Source organism: Raphanus sativus, chromosome 2 (genome assembly GCF_000801105.2).
Source record: "Raphanus sativus cultivar WK10039 chromosome 2, ASM80110v3, whole genome shotgun sequence".
Classification (NCBI taxonomy): domain Eukaryota; kingdom Viridiplantae; phylum Streptophyta; class Magnoliopsida; order Brassicales; family Brassicaceae; genus Raphanus; species Raphanus sativus.
Genome location: NC_079512.1, coordinates 31,767,316 through 31,782,623, shown reverse-complemented (window position 1 = coordinate 31,782,623; position 15,308 = coordinate 31,767,316). Strand labels below are relative to the sequence as shown.

Genomic DNA, 15,308 nt, shown 5'->3' with positions numbered 1-15,308 from the left:
GGTTGAGTTTCGATCCGCACATCTCCGAATTATAAAAAAATGTTTTAAAATACATAAGTACAAAATATTTCGCTCTCAAAGAGTTGCTTTAAATTTTATAAATCTCGGGGCCTGCAAAGCGAAAAACCAAGATGTGCAATTTAAAGTCACCAACCACAATGGTTCGAACTATGTAACTAAGAAAATAAAGCGAAGCCCAACATAATTTCGTTATCTTTGTTAAGAGTAAGCAAAGCCACCCAGTGAGAGTAAGCCACGGCCACCTTCCATTGACATACTACAGCACACTCACGAGTCACAAGAGTGACTCAGACAATTTACCAAATTAACCCTATCTATCTCTAATAAACAAACACACATCTGGAAGATGGACGTGAGTCTGCAGATTAACGGCGCGTTGTTCGGAGGCCCGTCGTGTTCTTCTTCTTATTGGGCTTCTTCGTCCACGTCACTCTCTCTTCCATTAACTTTTCATCGAAGAAGCTGCTGCTCTCGCTCTCGTCGAATTCGAGTAAGACGGAGTGGTTTCTCGGCGATGCCTTCTGAGACTCTTACGGCTTCTCGCGTCGGTTGTGGCGGAGGAGGAGGAGGAGGAGGCGGTGTCGCTGGAACTGATAATTTCAAGCTGAACGAATCAACCTTCCTTGCTTCTCTCATGCCTAAGAAAGAGATCGGTGCGGATCGCTTCATCGAAGCTCATCCTGAGTACGACGGTCGTGGCGTAGTCATCGCTATCTTTGGTACTTCTCGCCTTCTCTTTGCTTCGCTTCACTTCACTTGTTGAATCGTCTGTTATGTTTATGGATGCTTATCAATTAGGCTTTGGTTAGATTGTTTGTACTGGATCAGATCAATAGGGAGATTGTTTCGTTTTCGAAGACGTTTTGCTGTTAAAATTCTGATCGAGGAACTGAGCAGATGAGATTTGTATGTTTTTTTTTGTAGATTCTGGTTTTGATCCTTCTGCTGCTGGCTTGCATGTAACATCTGATGGAAAACCCAAGGTTTTGGACGTCATCGACTGGTATGTTTATGCTTTACTTGAATTATGCATCTGGTTGTGTGCTGATTGTATATTGTTTTTATTTTTCAGCACTGGTAGTGGGGATATAGATACATCCACAGTGGTTAAAGCCAATGAAGATGGTCTTATTCCTGGAGCATCAGGTTGTTGATTTGATCGATCTAGAATGAGATATTTAGGATTTCCACATGAGAGTTTACCCGCTCATGTTGGCTTGTTGACACACGTTGATTATTATTTTTTATTTTTTTTTAAACAAATTTGTTTCAGGGGTACCGTTGGTTGTCAATTCTTCATGGAAGAACCCCACTGGAGAGTGGCGTGTAGGTTGCAAGTTGGTTTACGAGCTATTTACTGATACCTTAACTTCTCGTGTCAAGGTAGCCATTGCAATTGTGGTCTTTTTGTTTGTCTGTTGGATTAGCTATTAAATCTCAAAATCCCACACAGAAGTTCTGCGTAACTAATCTAAGACCTCTATCTGTCTTTTTATCCACACAGAAAGAGAGAAAGAAAACCTGGGATGAAAAGAATCAGGAAGAAATTGCAAAGGCTGTCAAGATTCTGTATGACTTCGATCAGGTACTACAGAGATGCTGAATCTGGTTTCCTGTATTGGTGAATGTTGCGAGTCTGACAGTGTTATTCAAATTTTATTTTGACCTCGTTTTTTATTTCTTGCCTCCAGAAGCACAGCAAGGTGGATGATACGAAACTGAAGAAGACACGTGAAGACCTCCAAAGCAGAGTTGATTTCCTAAAGAAACAAGCTGATGTAAGTTTAGATAATTTCCTTTATTATTTCTGTTTACGTGTCCGCTGTTTTCTTGAATCTGTGCTGTAAATACATTTTTTTTTCTGTAGAACTATGAAGACAAAGGGCCTGTTATTGATGCTGTCGTGTGGCATGATGGGGAAGTATGGAGGGTTGCACTTGATACGCAGAGTCTTGAAGAAGATCCAGATTGCGGGGAACTAGCAGACTTCACACCCCTGACTAATTACCGGCAAGTCTTACTTAAGGGATATATCCCTTATTAAATTTAGGATTTTTTTTTTTTGCTTGGGAGCTCACAAATTTTACCTTATTTTGATCTCATTCTAATATATAAACCAGAATTGAGCGGAAGTGCGGAGTGTTTAGCCGACTAGATGCTTGCTCCTTTGTTACTAATGTGTATGATGAGGGAAAGGTCCTAAGCATTGTAACTGATAGTTCTCCACATGGCACTCATGTTGCTGGGATAGCTACCGCACACCACCCCGAGGTGCTAACACAACTATATAAGTTATTTATATTGATAATTTCTTGCAATCAATTAACTCTTGTGGTATGTTTGTGTTAGGAGCACTTGTTGAATGGGATGGCACCTGGTGCGCAGATTATATCTTGCAAAATTGGAGATTCGCGGTTAGGGTCAATGGAGACCGGAACTGGCTTGACACGGGCACTGATAGCTGCCCTGGAGGTAATTATTTACTGATTGTAGTATACCATACCATTAGCCAAAAACTTGTTTGTAACTTCCTAAAGTTATATCCTTTGAAGTTTGAACAAAGCAAATCGTATCTTATTATCTCTTGAACTACTTTGCATCATCAGCTTGTATGGAGGAATTTCATATCTGCGTGGACTAGTATATGTGACTGCTTTTGCATTGACAAAAGTCAATACATTTTTTTTGTGTGTACGCTGACTTCTGTTATAATGACACAGCATAATTGTGATATTGTCAACATGAGCTATGGAGAGGCAGCATTACTTCCAGACTACGGACGCTTTGTTGATCTTGTTACTGAAGTATCATTCAAACCTTTGTCTTTGTTAGGCAGCACTTAGTTGCTTTTGTTTTATGTTTTTAATCTTGCGTTTGTTGACATTCTGCTATTTTTAGGCTGTGAACAAGAGACGCCTAATATTTGTAAGTAGTGCTGGTAACAACGGCCCAGCATTAACAACAGTTGGTGCACCTGGTGGAACAACTTCCAGTATCATTGGTGTTGGCGCATATGTTTCTCCTGCAATGGCAGCTGGTGCCCATTCGGTAGTCGAACCTCCCTGTGAAGGGCTTGAATATACTTGGTATTTTCACCTTTTTCCTTTCTTTTGATTAATTCTGTTGCAGTTTATAGGTAGCGTGAAATAGTTATTGTTATATTGTAGGTCAAGCCGGGGGCCAACCTCTGATGGAGATTTAGGTGTCTGCATAAGTGCAGCTGGTGGGGCTGTTGCTCCTGTTCCTACATGGACGCTTCAAAGACGCATGCTCATGAATGGAACATCAATGTCATCTCCTTCTGCCTGTGGAGCAATTGCGCTACTTCTGAGTGCGATGAAGGTTTCTTCTTCGACATTATTTTTTCCTTCTACCTCATCTGTTTCTTTCCCGTTTATTCACGCATCTTTCAGCTGCTGGAATGATTTAATGTATCTGCAGGCTGAGGGTATCCCAGTTAGCCCATACAGTGTGAGAAGGGCCCTTGAGAATACATCAACTCCTGTAGGGGATCTACCTGAAGATAAACTATCTGCTGGACAAGGGCTTATGCAAGTTGATAAGTAAGGTTCTATACCATGTAATTAAATTAACGCCATGTTTTAGATAGTTCTGATTTATTTTATAATGACAGGGCATATGAATACTTGAAGCAGTTTAAGGATTTTCCATGTGTATTTTATCAGACAAAGGTCAATCTCTCGGGAAAAACAAGTATGTCAAGAAAGAACTTGAGCAATTTTTGAAGTTTTCTAGGTAGATGTGTACTGGAAACTTTCTTGCTGAAACCTGACGCTCTCATTGAAGATAAACAGGACAACTAAATGTGTTGATTTCCATCATACGTTTTGCAAATGCATCTTAGTGCTATATTAAAGGCCTTCCTGTGTGTGTAGCTGCTAATATTGAAGGCCTTCCTGCTTTTTCTTTAGGGGGGGGGGGGGGGTTGATTTTTCGTGTTTGGATAAAAGACGAACCTTTCCTTTTACGAGTTATGAACTTTAAAACGCAGGTCCAACATCACGGGGCATCTACCTACGGGAGGCTACTGCTTCCAGACAGTCGACTGAGGTTAGCTGTTGCTATATCACACGAATATACTCAAATGCATGCTAACTTTCATTATATATCATTATCTTCGTACGACATGCCATTTTGTCCTTTTCTCTGGAATATTAAGGTCTTTAGATGCACTGTCATGGAGTTAAAATTTTCCTTCGTGAACTTTACGTCCTACCAAATGTAGTATATTTCACTTTTAGACTTTGCTATCTCTCCTATCTGTATTCTGAAACAAGCATCGTTTTGACTTCCCAGTGGACGGTACAAGTTGAGCCGAAGTTCCATGAAGGTGCAAGTAATTTAAAGGAACTTGTCCCGTTTGAGGAATGTCTCGAGTTGCATTCCACAAATGAAGGAGTTGTGCGGATTCCTGATTATCTCCTTCTCACTCATAACGGACGTAGCTTCAAGTTAGTGTTCTTAATCCTGTATCTATCTGCTTCGGTTTATTATCTCTGTAGTAAGAATATACTATCACCTTTCAGCGTTGTTGTGGACCCCACAAATTTGGAGGATGGTGTGCATTACTTTGAAGTTTATGGGATTGATTGCAAAGCTCCACAGCGTGGTCCTGTTTTCAGAATCCCAGTAACAATAATAATTCCCAAGACTGTGGAAAGTCGACCTCCAGTTATTTCATTTCAACAAATGTCTTTCATCTCAGGTTATCGTCTGTCAACTTTGTAATGTGTGATATACAAAGCAAACACGTCCTCTGAAATGGCAGCCGTTATATATGTTTGGTACTTTCTTTGTCAACAATTCCAACTGTAGGCCACATTGAACGAAGATTTATCGAGGTACCACTTGGAGCAACATGGGCTGAGGCTACGATACGAACTTCAGGGTTTGATACTACACGGAGATTTTATATTGATACGCTTCAGGTAGGGCACGTTTAAGGAAATTCAAATCTCTTTGATGCTGCTGGTTCTAATGTTATCTGATTTGCAGATTTGCCCATTGCGAAGGCCTATCAAGTGGGAGAACGCTACAACTTTTGCATCTCCGTCTGCGAAAAGCTTCGCGTTTCCAGTGGTTAGTGGTCAAACGATGGAACTAGCTCTAGCTCAATTCTGGTCCAGTGGCCTTGGAAGTCGTGAACCAACTATCGTTGACTTTGAGGTAGGAACTCAGAGTTATACATATATGTGCGTGTATGTGTTAACATCAAATTTGTGTGTTTGTTTTGTCTTTTTTTGTCATCGTCTGTTAGATAATGAACTCCAAGTTATTATTTTAGGTCTTTTGTTCCCACCTTTTCCCCTACTGGTTTCCTGACGTTTCTGAGTTAATCATTCTAGTGTATCTTTTGGTTCATGTTAACGCATTGCTTATTTCTTTCTGCAATTTGGTTCCCTTACCAGTTTTAGCCTCTCTTTAGATGTTACGTTTTTGGTATCCATAATCAATCCTGCAAGTGCATTCTCATTTAGGAATGGTTATGGAAACGAATTAAAGATGAATATATAAAAAGTGTCTTATTCGTCAGTATTCATGCTGCCAACTATGTTATGAACGAAATTATATATTCAAGTGGCTCACGCCTTCTAACTATACTGAGTACATTGCGACTTGCTAGACATGAGTTGATGCAAGTTATTTTTGGTATTTTAGATTGCATTCCACGGAATTGGTGTCAATAAAGAAGAGTTGATACTTGATGGAAGTGAAGCACCAATAAAAGTTGAAGCTGAAGCACTATTGGCATCTGAAAAACTCATTCCCGTAGCTGTTCTGAACAAGGTACAGTATATTTGGAGATGGTATCTTCTCCTTTTTTTTGTGAGTGTTTGTAGAATTGCTTATGGACAGTGTTTTGTTTTGACGGCAGATACGAGTTCCTTATCAACCTGTTGATGCACAACTTAAGACTCTATCAACTTGCCGCGATAGACTACTGTCGGGCAAACAGATACTAGCATTGACATTAACGTGAGTTATACTTTTGTTTCTTGCTGTCGTTGCTTACCTATCTCTTTATCAAAACTTCTAAAGTTAACAAGCTCTTTTGTTTCTGCAGCTACAAGTTCAAATTAGAGGATGCAGCTGAAGTGAAACCGTATATACCTTTATTGAACAATCGCATATATGACACTAAATTTGAGTCCCAATTCTATATGATCTCTGATGCCAACAAGGTACTGTTCTAACTGCCACCTAAAACGCTAGGTAGTAGAAGTATAAATAAGCTTGTAAAATTATTATCGGCATTGTCTACTAAACACGCTTTTCTGCTTTCATGTGTAGCAAATTTGGTTATGCCTTAATTTTATTTTATTTTTTTGCCTTAACACGCTGTCCTGACATACTTTCAGCGTGTATATGCAATGGGTGACGTTTATCCTGAGTCTTCTAAACTTCCCAAGGGTGAATATAAACTTCAGCTGTATCTGAGGTTTGTGCTAAATCTTTGATGGTTTCACTTTATTTTAAAAATTGAAGGGTAGAGTTTGTACATATTAATCCCCAGGCAGAAATGATCTTTTCAACATGATTGGTTGACAACTTCCTTAAAACGATATTATTATGTGGTTAACAACTTGTTTCACAGTGCATATTTACGTATTCTAAAATCTAATTGCTTTCACCAGGCATGAAAATGTGCAGCTGCTGGAAAAACTGAAGCAGCTCATTGTGTTCATTGAAAGAAATATGGGGGTGAGATACTTTGTTTTGAATAGTTACATGTAATATTTGTCTGGGAAAGAAAGAAAGAAGAACTACAGAACCAAGTTGGAGTACTCTTGCTTAGCTGATGTGTATATATATATATATGTACGATACTTTTGCAACATTAGAATTCACGAAAAGCTGATTATTCCATCGATTTTGCTGGTGATGCAGGAGGTTCGGTTGAGCTTACATTCTGAACCAGATGGTCCGGTCACAGGAAATGGTGCCTTTAAGTCTTCTGTTCTAATGCCAGGGTACTCGTTTGGTTCACTTACTAGCTTATATTTCTCTGACTGCTGCATTGGTTGAAATCTGAACTTGTTCCTCTCCTCATTTATCACCATGCAGGGTGAAGGAGGCGTTTTATCTGGGCCCACCAACAAAGGATAAGATACCCAAGGTTTAGTAGAGTGTTTGTACAATTAATGTTCTGATTCCATCGTATCTCTTTCAAATGTACAATTTTGATTTTACCTGCAGAATACTCCACAAGGATCTGTGCTGGTGGGAGAAATCTCATATGGGAAATTGTCTTTTGATGATAAAGAAGGGAAGAATCCAAAGGATAATCCTGTTTCTTATCCGATATCATATGTGGTTCCACCAAATAAGGTATTTAAAAGCCTATCTTTTCTTGTCTGGTTAGAATACTCTTGTGATACTTGATGCAGTAATGCTGGAAAATCTGGCTACAAGAGCTCAAATTTTGTTTTAGCTTAATCTGTTTGTTTCCTTGTATTCCAGTTTTATTGAACTTGTTTGTTATTTTGTTTAGCCTGAGGAAGATAAGAAAGCGGCTTCTGCTTCAAGTAGCTGTAAATCTGTTTCAGAACGCTTGGAAGAAGAGGTATCATTTACAGAAACATTTTTCGTATAGGCTCTTGCTCAACGTTATGGTCAAATGCTCCTATTATATCAATGATTGGAGTACTTGTTGGTGAATATAAAGGTGTGAGTTTTCTTTTCTACTATTGTTTTACGAAAGCGTTTCCTTGTAATCAGGTTCGTGACATAAAGATCAAATTTCTCGGGAACCTAAAGCAAGAGACTGAGGAAGATCGTTCGGAGTGGAGAAAGTTGTGTTCTTGTCTCAAGGTTTTCGAGCTAAAGCCTTTTTCGTTAGGAATAATGCTTTGTGCCACTTTAACTCGAAAGTTTTGTAAAAAGTATGCAAATCTAAATTGCTTTTAGATTAACTGTGAGCGTATGTTCCTTGGCAGTCTGAATACCCAAACTGTACTCGATTGCTTGCTAAGATCTTAGAAAGTTTGCTGTCTCGGTCTGAAGCTGGGACCAAAATCAGCCATCACGAAGAGGTAAAGTTTCAAATGAGTTACTAATCTCGAAATCATGCACTACTTTCTCTACCGATGCATTAAATATAATCTTCAGATTACTAATCTCTTTACCGTTTATAGACGGCTGATAAATTTATAATGCAAGCTGAAATCCTATTCCATTGTCTTTTTGCAGATTATAGATGCTGCAAACGAAGTAATACGCAGCGTTGACGTAGACGAGTTAGCGAGATTCTTGCTACAAAAAAGTGAACCAGAAGACGAGGAAGCAGAGGTGTGATGTCTTATTTATTGCGTCCTCTAACAAAGATTCATATTTACGTCTTGATTACCACCTGTTGTTCAAATTAGAGTTTAAAGAAGAAAATGGAGATGACCCGTGACCAACTGGCAGAAGCGCTATACCAGAAAGGGTTAGCCATGGCGAGACTCGAGAATTTGAAGGCAAGACCAAATACTGATCTCACTTCTCTCATCGTAAACTGTTGATAAATTTATCTGACTGTAGATATTAATGCATTAGTTGGTGCTTGTGTGTATGAAACTACACATGTGTCATTAGCATTTTGTTAGCTGATACTGGGCAATTACACTACTCATCTCGTTGTAGGGTAAGAAGGAAGATGAAGGAGAAGAAGAAAGTAGCCAAAAGGATAAGTTCGAAGAAAATTTCAAAGAACTGGCGAAATGGGTAGACGTGAAATCATCCAAGTTCTGTACTCTCTCTGTTCTAAGAGAGAAACGGCTCTCACGACCCGGGACTGCATTGAAGGTAAAACAAATTTATCCAATCTTCTAATTTACCAAGAAAAATTGCAAACGGTGTTCATGACTGTACAAAATTGATTGATAATATAACATGATATGTAAAGGTACTTGAGGAGATGATCCAAAATGAGAACGAGACAGCTAATAAGAAACTGTACGAAATGAAACTGGTTTTGCTGGAGGAGTTAGGTTGGAGCCATTTGGTTACGTATGAGAAGCAATGGATGCAAGTTCGTTTCCCTACAAGCTTACCTCTCTTTTAGCCGTTGATCCTATAGGTTATTGTATTGTTCAATATACGATTCTTCAATAAAAGGTTTGTTATAAGACCCAAAGTACTGCTTTTCTTCTCTTTCTTCATAAACTGTACGTTAGTTTAGCCGTTGATCCTTTCTTAATAATTTGTTTGGTTATTATTACGTTATTGCTTTTTGGAAAATATATGGTTTTTTTGTCAAAGGATCATGTCATAATAAATGAGGACAATTAAAAAGTTGACAGGAAAGATAAGAAAATATCAAGATAAAATTTCCTTCGACTGTTTAAATTGAAATGCAGAAAAATATATGCTAACATTCATTTTCAAATTTTGAAATCTTATATGCTAATATGCATGAATTTCATTTATATAGTTTCCGTCACGTACAAGGCTCTGATACCAATTTTGTTACGAGTTCTATGTAAAAGTAAAGACCTCATGAAATTACTCCTTGATTACTTCTTTAAGATCCAAACGATTACAAGGCTGAGAAACTTACAATCACTTTGATCATATACTTGATACATATTACAAAGATAGACTAGAGCTTACATAGGAAATTACCATTAGCCAACCACAGCTCCTCACCCATGGTTAAGAGACCGTTAGCAGCATGTGATATATTTCCTTTTGCTCCCCAGGTGTTATTCCTTATTCTTTATCCACATCAGTCTTCTAGATCATCCACCTGTCCTTCTAGAAGTTGTACTCTGATCATTCTCTCACGCCGCAGCCTTATTCTTCCTCATATACTCATGCAATATAGGCGGATATAAAGTCTCATACATATCATAATATACCTTATTTGGCAATGTAAGTATACTCTGTTCTTTTTTTTTTTGAGCAACAGGTATACTCTGTTCATTCCAGAAGAAATTATCCGGATCCACCGCGGTTTTAATCTTCACTAATCGATCAAAGTTTTTACCAAAATACATCCTTCCATACACCTCTCCTTCCACAAAACTATTCGCCCCATGATCATTCACCCCGATATCGATATCACGGTAGTTCAAGTAAGCACTTCTAGGGTTCTTGCTCACAAACCTGGTCATGAAATTGTGAAGCACTCTGGCTTGTTTCAAGTAACGCTCCTCTATCTCCGGAGACGATATTTTCCAGTTGATAGAGTACTGAATCTTGTAAAGCATGTTTCTGTGCGGGAACGGTGTCGCGTCCTCCGCTATCTCCGCCATCCTTCCACCGTAAGGGTTGAAAACGAGCCCGATCTTTCCTAACTCAGCCATCCTCTTGAACAGAGACTCGATCCCGTTTCTTGGAATCTCTGTCTGGACGTAATCAGACTTCCTCTTACCGAAGCCGGCGGAGTCGAGATTCCGATCGAGAAACACTTTGGGATCGGTCTCGGTAGCGTTTAAGTAATTGTACCAATACAACGCGGACTGGAACCAAGTCATCTCCTTACAGTCCTCCTTCTTTAGAGCCAGCTCGGGAAGCTCTTTACTAAGCAGCGAAACGACGTCGTCTGCTCTCCCTAAGAACAGAGCAACCACAGTGGCTCTCACCGTCTTCTTCTTGTTTCTAGTCGCCGGTTGGATCAGCATCCTCATGAACAGATTCCTGTCGGTTTTCGGACCAACAAACTGCCACTTGTGAACCATGTCCACCGCTCCGGACTCCATATACTGCTCCACCCGGAACACCGTCACGGTTGCTGGAACCGGAACGAGCTTGACCTTGTAACCCAAAACGACTCCGAAGCTCCCTCCTCCGCCGCCGGAGATAGCCCAGAAAAGATCTTCCCCCATCCCTTTCCGGTCTAAAACGTCGCCGTTTACGTCAACAATCTTACCGTCGATGAAGTGATCAACCGACAAACCGTACTTCCTTATCATGTTACCGTACCCGCCGCCGCTCACGTGACCTCCGACACCGACCGTCGGACAAACTCCGGCAGGGAATCCAAGGACCTTGCTTTTCTCCCAGATACTGTAGTAAACCTCGCCGAGAGTGGCTCCGGCGGAGATCCACGCCGTTTGATCGGCGATGTCGACGGAGACCTGGCGGAGGTTCGACATGTCGAGGATGAAAAACGGTTTGTCGGAGATGTAGGAGAGACCGTCGTAGTCGTGGCCGCCGCTTCGGATCTTGAAGACGAACTTCAAAGGCTTCGAGCAGACGACGGCGGCGCTGACGTGCTTATAGGTGAGAGGAGTGACGATGATGGTCGGTTTGGGAGTGGAGGAAGTGTTGAATCTTGCATTGCGGATGTAAGCGCGGAGGACGGATGTGTAAGAAGGATTGGTCTTAGAGAAGACGATCTTGGAGATTTGGTGTTGCGGCGTTTGGGTCTTCTCCGAGAGGCATTTGAGGAATGTGTTGTAGACTGACGAGGATACTGATGGTTGAGAGAAAGAGGAGATCAGAGGCAGAGAGAGGAAGAGGAGGAAGAAACCGACAGAGACTAATGTTGGTCGTGTCGTGAGCATTTTGAGATGCTTTCTTGGATCTCTTGTTGCTTACTTCTGTGAACTTATCTGGTTTCCTTATTTATAACCGGAGGAGAGAGCGATGATATGTTACCGCAAAGTGTTAAAAAGTTTGTTACCAATTGTAGTTTGTGTTTTAAACGTTGAATAACCAAAAAGGCATTAGGGATATATAATATATATATATATATATATATATATATATATATATATATATATATATATATAATAATGATTGTAAAACTTAATACTCATTTATTATTTTTCAACGTATTCTCTGGCTTTTTTTTTTTTGAGCAATTCAACTTATTCTCTGGCTACAACTAGCATTTTGTTAGCTAAGACTGGGCAGGTACACTACTCCAACGCACTACTCATCTCTTTGCAGGGTACGCAGGCAATAAGATGAAGGAGAAGAAGAAAGTAGCCAAAGGATAAGTTCGAAGAAAATTTCAGAGAACTGGCGGAATGGGTAGAATGAAATCATCTTATAGTTTTGTACTCTCACTGTTATAAAATTTAATACTCATTTATTATTTTTCTTATAAATGAATTTATTATAATAAATAACTTTGCCACCACTAATTTGATATTTTAAGGATTCATGTGTGACTACCATTTTATGAAGCTTTACCAATGTATTTAGATAATTATCATAAAAGTTCTATGTACATTTTTAGTAATTTAGATATATAACTCATATAGTTTTATGAAATTGTAATTCAAAAATTTTAGGAGTGAAAACATTGGTAATTTTTAATCAAACCGCTGATAAAAGCAACCTCTACTAATATTTTTTAATATTTTAGACAGATTTTTAAAAATGTTACCACTGTTTAACTCTTACAGCTACCAATATTTTGTTTACTACGATTTAGCATCATATATCCAAAAGTTAGAGTTTTGCATGTGCATGGAGTCCCACCCAATCAAAAAGTAAAAGAAGATCCCGGCTCTAAATTTTCACTTTCTTACCGGTTTCTACGGTAAGCCGTTTATCTCATTGAATGTCCTTTTACTTCATCGCGTGTTTTAGTGTCACTGGTCAATGTCGCCATGTCGGTAACCCTAAACCAATAGGTATAAGAAACAATTACACCATAGGACAGTTTCAAATTTTTTATTACAGAATAGAGCAGTTTATGCTCCTGAGACACTTTTTCTTAACTTTCTTGTGTTCTCATTACGTTTACTAGTTGAAATCAAATGATTAGTAGTGGACCCATGTCTTCTCTCTCATTATTTTCTTCTTTTTTTCAGATATTTTTTTTTTCTTTTCTTCCTCTTTCATTCTCTTTCGTCTTCTTCCTCTTTCATTCTCTATTTTTTATAAAATTCAAATCTGATTCTTAAATTTCTTTTCTCAATTTTTTTTATGAAATCTTCTGTATGCATCACTCGATCTATCTTTTAAGATCTGTGAAGGTGTATCTCTAATGTTGGTGTACACCTTATTTAATGTACACATGTTATTTTGTGTACGCTTTTGTGATACACAAATTAAGTGATATTTCAAGATTTTAATGTCATTGTACATGTGGATAATAAAAAAAACACATGTACACACTCTACAATGATATCTGATGTTTTTTTTATCATTCACATGTACAATGACATTAAAATCATGAAATATCACTCAATTTGTGTATCATGTACAAATAAAATGGTATAGATGCAGAATATCGAACATTCATGTACATTTGGATAAACAAAGTACACATGTGCAATAAGCATGTTTCGAACTTATGTGTACATAAATAATATATAATCTTGTACATAATCACGGTTGTACACATGTACATAACCACAAATGTACACATGTGTACACGACTACGATTGTCCACCTTACGTAAAGTATTCATCAGTGTGTACATATGTACACCATCAAAATGTGTACAACCAAATGATGTTCATGTGTACAACCAAATGATGTACAACCAAATGATGTTCATGTGTACATACAAATATTACTATCATGTACAATGATTCACTTGAATAATTGTATCCACGTGTACACCGATGCATAGACACTCACATGTAACACCATTTTTTTTGTTTTTGAGCAATAATAACAAACGACATGTGTGTACACTTGTGACGTGTACACGTGTAGAAACTTGAACAAATTAGAAATACATGTGTACACGTTGGCGGTGTTTGCAGTTCTAATATTTTGCTCCCATCTTGATCCAATCAAATGTTTAGTTTTGAGTATTGCTGGTTTGTAATGTGACCTCTATCTCTTGCGTCGAAGATATCTTGGTCCAATGTAACTTTTCAGTTGTTTTCGTAGAATACTTACACAAGTATTATCTCACTATATACAAATATAATAAAACAAACAAATAAAAAAACCCTGGAGAAATTTCTCAAATGATATATGAAAATTATTGTTTTCTGTTAAATATGAGAGCGTGTTTCTATCACTACTAGCTGCACAATACCATATATAATAGTGTATATACACGTTACTATCTATGTGTACACCTATGAACGTGTACATGTCTTGTTTATTTTCAATTTTTTAATAAATGACATTTTGGTAAATATCTCTTCGTCTTTTCCAGATTTTTTTAAGGTTTTCTGCAATAATTTTTGTGGTCGCCATTGATTTCTTTTTCACAATTTTCCATGATTCTACACTTTAATTATAGATTACACTTCAAGATCGTAGTTTTATCATTTATAAAAAGTTCTTCAACTTCAGATTTAAAAATAGTGAGTTTTTTTTTAGATTTGGCAATTGTTGCAGAGAACAACGTGGAGGAGGAAGATGTTCTGATGATTTCGCGGCAAAGGAGAAGACAAAACCGCAGCGGCTTCCGTTCGAGTTTGTCAACGATGATGGAGGAAGACCGAGAGGAACTGCAACATAGATGACATGATGCACGATGGATTGAGATATCCAAAAGTGAAATGGGAAGAAGAAGTTTTTTAATTTTTAGTTTTTGTTTGTCTGTTTCAAAAAAGAGAAGAAAATAATCAATTTAAGAAGATGGTGGGACCACTTTAGTTAGATAGACGACTTTAGTTGTAATGGTTTGGTTTCTAGTTGCAAAAAACTGTCCCAATAGCATAAAGTGTCTTAGCTTGCAAAATAAAACTTGGAAACTGCTCTAGAATGTAAAAAACTCTAGGTATAAGGTATATGTTTCGCAAGTTTTTTAAGCAAACAAAAAAGTTTTAGAAAGTTTGTTACAAATAGTAGTTTGTATTTAAAAACAAAAATAGTAGTTTGTATTTTAAACGTTTAAATAACAAAAAACAATGTTTTAAAAACAAGACCGGAGCCAATGAATATAATTCGGTGTATTCATTGGTTGATTAGTCGGACCGGCATGAGTTTTTATATATATAATTTCATATATAAATTTTACCAGTATCTAAAAATAGTAATCATAAAATAGAAAAATAATAGCTGGATCTTGAATACATAATGAACTAAATAAAAATATGACAAATTAAAAAGAAAATCTGTTGGAGAACAATAAAGTATCTTAAACTTATAAAAAAACATTAGACTTTTATAGTAAAAAAATATATTTTAAAATAAATAATAAAATTATCAGTCTCTCAGAGTCTCAGTCATTGCCAGAGAAATAAAGCTATTTGACATTGGTCTCTTACCGACTGTGGTGGTCATGGTAGCAGTAGCAGAGGATAGTTTGCAACATAACAGTAGCCACTCTTCACTGTGTATGCACTATGCGAGGTGCTAAAAGTCATGCATAAACACTGAATGCTCTGTTTTTTTTTTTGACAAAGGACACTGAA

At 37.8% G+C, this 15,308-nt stretch overlaps 2 protein-coding genes across 2 annotated transcripts; one reads left to right on the top strand and one right to left on the bottom strand.

Moving 5' to 3' along the window:
• Positions 1 to 169: 169 nt before the first annotated feature.
• LOC108842708 (tripeptidyl-peptidase 2) lies at positions 170 to 9,284 on the top strand. The gene is made up of 34 exons (XM_018615700.2): positions 170 to 740; positions 946 to 1,024; positions 1,094 to 1,167; positions 1,295 to 1,404; positions 1,526 to 1,606; positions 1,713 to 1,799; positions 1,889 to 2,031; positions 2,142 to 2,292; positions 2,371 to 2,493; positions 2,742 to 2,825; positions 2,920 to 3,107; positions 3,189 to 3,363; positions 3,463 to 3,584; positions 3,656 to 3,735; positions 4,034 to 4,092; positions 4,339 to 4,493; positions 4,569 to 4,747; positions 4,858 to 4,970; positions 5,038 to 5,208; positions 5,701 to 5,829; positions 5,918 to 6,018; positions 6,107 to 6,224; positions 6,402 to 6,481; positions 6,678 to 6,744; positions 6,931 to 7,013; positions 7,108 to 7,159; positions 7,240 to 7,371; positions 7,535 to 7,606; positions 7,762 to 7,854; positions 7,980 to 8,075; positions 8,233 to 8,331; positions 8,409 to 8,501; positions 8,668 to 8,829; positions 8,930 to 9,284. Exons 1-34 carry the CDS (start codon positions 368 to 370, stop codon positions 9,086 to 9,088), a joined length of 4,083 nt encoding a protein of 1,360 aa, XP_018471202.1. The 5' UTR covers positions 170 to 367; the 3' UTR covers positions 9,089 to 9,284.
• A 232-nt stretch (positions 9,285 to 9,516) lies between these two features.
• Positions 9,517 to 11,636, bottom strand: LOC108821803 (berberine bridge enzyme-like 21). The gene has a single exon (XM_018594800.2). The coding sequence runs from the start codon at positions 11,532 to 11,534 to the stop codon at positions 9,807 to 9,809; it is 1,728 nt and encodes a 575-aa protein (XP_018450302.2). The 5' UTR covers positions 11,535 to 11,636; the 3' UTR covers positions 9,517 to 9,806.
• Between the last annotated feature and the right edge of the window lie 3,672 nt (positions 11,637 to 15,308).